The 4,261-nt window shown below is 28.2% G+C and overlaps 1 protein-coding gene across 1 annotated transcript in view; it reads right to left on the reverse strand.

Annotated features, from left to right (window-relative positions):
• Positions 1–976: 976 nt before the first annotated feature.
• Positions 977–4,261, reverse strand: part of LOC111037481 (pre-mRNA-processing factor 39-like) — a 4,383-nt gene continuing 1,098 nt past the window's right edge. The window contains exons 2-7 of the mRNA XM_022320079.1: positions 4,144–4,236; positions 3,979–4,071; positions 3,828–3,911; positions 3,027–3,149; positions 2,900–2,959; positions 977–2,836 (exon numbers count right to left, since the gene is read on the reverse strand). Of these exons, the coding sequence (XP_022175771.1) occupies positions 987–2,836; positions 2,900–2,959; positions 3,027–3,149; positions 3,828–3,911; positions 3,979–4,071; positions 4,144–4,236 (2,303 nt within the window). The 3' untranslated portion in view covers positions 977–986. The remainder of the gene's footprint in view (positions 2,837–2,899; positions 2,960–3,026; positions 3,150–3,827; positions 3,912–3,978; positions 4,072–4,143; positions 4,237–4,261) is intronic.

A 4,261-nucleotide genomic window follows, 5' to 3' on the forward strand; every position in this document is an offset into this window, starting at 1 on the left:
CTTAATCCAACAGGTGTACCTTTAAATCATACAATGATTAGTAATAATAAAATTAGTTATTATAATCTGTCCAGTGAGAGAAGGCTGCTATAGGGGAACATGTTAAGATAGCAGGGGGATGCCCAGAATCGGCGAGTTCTCTCTCTGGACTTATCATATGAGGATATATATACATTCAAAAATCTGACATTGTAGCCAAACTAATGATACAACGGTAGAATAACAAAAAAATTAATGAAAATATTAGTCCTTAAATTAAAATTTTGAAAATATTTTAATTTAACTATAAAATAAATAACAAAAAACCTAAATATTTATGGTTTATTCATTATATATAAATGTTTAACCTGTTAACTTTTTTTATTTGAAACAAATTGTTTTTTATTGTAAAGCACAATATTCGACTGGACTTAATCGTTTTTATCATCAGAAAAATAATAAATTTGTTATCGAAAACTAGATATTTTATCAGATTTTGAGAAAAAAACAATTGTTTTTTGGAGAACATTAAAAATATTTAATATTTGATACATAATGACCTTATAAGTTATGATAACAACCTATAATGTAATTAGGTACCTAGGTGTCTAAATTTAGAGCACTTGAGAAATATGAACATTGAACATACCCACCAAACATTGATTGAACTAATGTATATTTTTTTGTATAAAGTTAAAAACGTTATATTATATTTATTAAAACATTAACTTAATGTATTATGTATTAACACACTTATAATTTATATTTTATATAGTCATATAATTAATGATAAAAACTTCAAATACCTATTGAATGAAGGTAATATACATGTATATAAAATAATTAGCACATTATAAGACAGTATCAAGAAAATCATAGACTATTTTTCAACTATATTATAATTATTATTAATTACATTTATTTATAAATCAATGTATTTGCCAAAAGTATAAATATGGGCTTTGTAAATTCTTAAAATTATAGAAGTGGGGGATTTTCTATAATTTCTACATTGTATTATTCAATAACTGTTTTTTCTCCATAAAGCTTGCATTTCTTAAATTTTTGTGTTCAATTTTTGCCAAACGTAACATATCATAATCTTGAATATAATCTTCTAAGTATTCTAATTTTTTTTTTGAAAACACAAGTTTTTCCTTATATAAATTACATTGCAATATTATGTCATCAATCGTTTTTAATACTGATAGTTGGTCTTCTGGATTTATTTCCATTTTCAGGTCCACTAGTGTTAAATAAAGTTCAATGCTATCATTTACACTGATGACGTTATTTGTTATGGTATCATATAAAATATCAAGAGCAAGGTTTAATTGACGGTCATGTTTCCAAACAAAACGTGCATATTTTACCGCAATGTAACTGGATAGAGACTTTGATCGAGAACAATTTAAATGATGTTTATATAAAATCCCTAGAGTACCATCTTTCTTTTTTCTAGCTAAATTTATTGTTTTAATAACAACTTCCCTTGAGTCTGGATGAGTGGTCACTAATTGTGTTATTGTGTCAATAGCTGTTTCCTCCCAACCCTGGGTTTCGCAAAAATCAAAATATTTCAAATTCAATTGAAGTGACTTTGGATGATAGAATAATGATCTTTTAAATACATCAGATAATAAAATAGTAACATCAAAATTTACAAAAGACAAATATTCCAAATAATTTAACCATAATCTTTCGTTTAAGGCACACGTTATCAAGCACCTTTCGTAGAGAAAAATTATGCGTTCATGATTCCCGGCTTTTTTCTCGAACTTAATATAATTTTCCCAATTTATTATCTGAGCAGACTCCAACTCATTTACATGGAAGTGAGGTCTTCGTATATTTTCCTCAAATATCTTCCGACTTTCAAATTCTATGGCAGTTTGCTTGTGAACATCGCACCATTCATCAATAATTTCAACTCTAAATTTGGACAGTATGTTTTCTTCGGTAATTTCAGTTTCCTCTTGAAAATCTACACCGGGTGGTATAGAATCATAATTCGACGACTCTCTATTATGGTTTATTCTAAATGATTGAATTATCATATTTCGTTTTTCGAGATATTCTGAAATACTTAAATATTTTTCAGGTAGTGTTTGGAATATAAACTCTTGAAATTTGAAGAAATTTTTTGTATAGTTTGAAGTTGGTATACGAAGAAGACGATAGTATATGTTAGCTGCATTAAATATTTCATTTTTCTCCACTTCCCATGATATGTAATCATGCCATAACTGATCAGATCTATAGTCAAGTCCACACATTCTCAAACTTCTTTCGAACTCATTACGAATATGGTGCTCTTCGTCGTAACGTTCCGTTGTCAGATATGTCATGTAATAAATCCACAAATCAACACTTACAGGTATGGCGCTTAAAGCATTTTCCAACACTTTTTCAAACTCATGTATGTTATTATTTCTCTTTTCAAAATTCGCATATTTCCTCCAATAACCGTAACAAAGTGGATATAGTTCTAAAAATCTAGAGTAAGCCATTCTTGCGTTTACTTCAATATTTTGGTCATCAACTATATATAATATGTTGACCCATTGGTTGAAATTTGTGAAGTCGTATTGAAGATATTCCCACATCTCTTGAAACTGATCATCACTAGTATCCTCAACTTTAATTTTCTTCAAAAGATATTGTTCACTGTCATCCAAACCGTCGTTTTGGTTTTGGCAACGCTTTCTACTATTTACAGGCATCGCCAATGTTCTAGAGTTACATGACCACATTTCACCGGCATTTTTCTCATCAATAGTTGTTGGTAGATGTCCGTATTCTGAATCCGCTATATTGTTCATACACGTTTCGTCTTCAAGTAACATTTCATTATTTCCTAAATAAAACATTATATTTATCAATAATATCAATAAAAATAAATTTGGTAAGGTCTACTTACTTCCACCAGATTCTTCATTGTCAATCCACATTTCTTGTTTAATTGAAAGTTTACCACTACCTAAATTAAATATTATATTTGCAATTTCTCAATAAAACAAATTTAATAAGGCTAAGTAAGAACTTACTTTCCCAAGATTCGTTGTTCACGTTGATTACGTTGTACATTTTTAGAGCAGGCGGTGGGCCATCCTCCATCCTAGATTTATTATCAATACATATTTTGTCTTCGGGTTTCAGTTCACCATTAACTAAATAAAAAAAATTGACAATTTAATTATTAACTAACGATGGATAACCTAAAAATGATAACAAACATAAAGTTATGACAATTATTTTTATACTACTAATATATCAATTACTGAGAACAATCATTACCCAAAAAAGTAGGGGATTTATTGGCAAATAATAATAATTATGGTAAGGGAATTGTTACGTGCTTAGTTGATAGAAGATTTAGAAAGGGGGAGGGGGTTAGGTTAGGTTATAGAAAGAGACATAAATATTTATTTCAAGAGAGTCAAACTACTAAGTTGCTAAGGGAACACATATTGGTTTGTTCCAAGTAATCAACCAGGGAATAAAACAAATAGCAAGATAACTGAATAGTAGAATAAAAGATACTAGAAATTAGCATAAGTTCCAATTTAAGAACTTCCGACGTTTTTGATTCCCAAACAGTTGAGATATAACGAAATAAATAAAATGAAAGAAAGATAAAACATAAAATTCAGCTGCTACTTTTTTGATAAAAACCAACATTTTTAGTGCTTTACTGTAGAATGTAGATTGCATTTATATGTCCATTAAAATTAAAATGTCATTAATATTGTGAGGGAAAATAAACAGATAATTCGATCTAGAAAAAGTTATTGTTTTACTTTTAGTTGTAATATCGTTAAAAATGAAAGGTTTAATTGTATTCTTACTTTTTCCAGACTCTTGATCGTTTTCTTGCTCAGTTGTTTTATCAGGAGTAACTTTACCTTCGATGTTTTTTTTAGTATCATCAACTATATTTAAAATATTATCTATTACGTACAACATCAATCAAAACAAACCTAAATTATGTATTCTTACTTTTATCAGATTCTTTACTGTCTATTCCATCTTCTTGTTTAGATTTTTTTTCAGAGAAAAATTTGTCTCCGGGTTTTGATTCAGTATCATCAACTACGAGTATATTTAAAATTGTATCAATTACCTATAACATCAAACTTACACACTAAAATTATGTATACTTACTTTTACCAGGTTCTTTATTATCAGTTCTTTCATCTTGCTTAGATATTTTGTCGGAGGTAACTTTGTCTTTGGGTTTGGGTTCAGTATCATCAACTATATTTAAAATATTATCTATTAC

The sequence above is a fragment of the Myzus persicae genome, unplaced genomic scaffold (genome assembly GCF_001856785.1).
Source record: "Myzus persicae strain clone G006 unplaced genomic scaffold, MPER_G0061.0, whole genome shotgun sequence".
In the NCBI taxonomy this organism is placed as follows: domain Eukaryota; kingdom Metazoa; phylum Arthropoda; class Insecta; order Hemiptera; family Aphididae; genus Myzus; species Myzus persicae.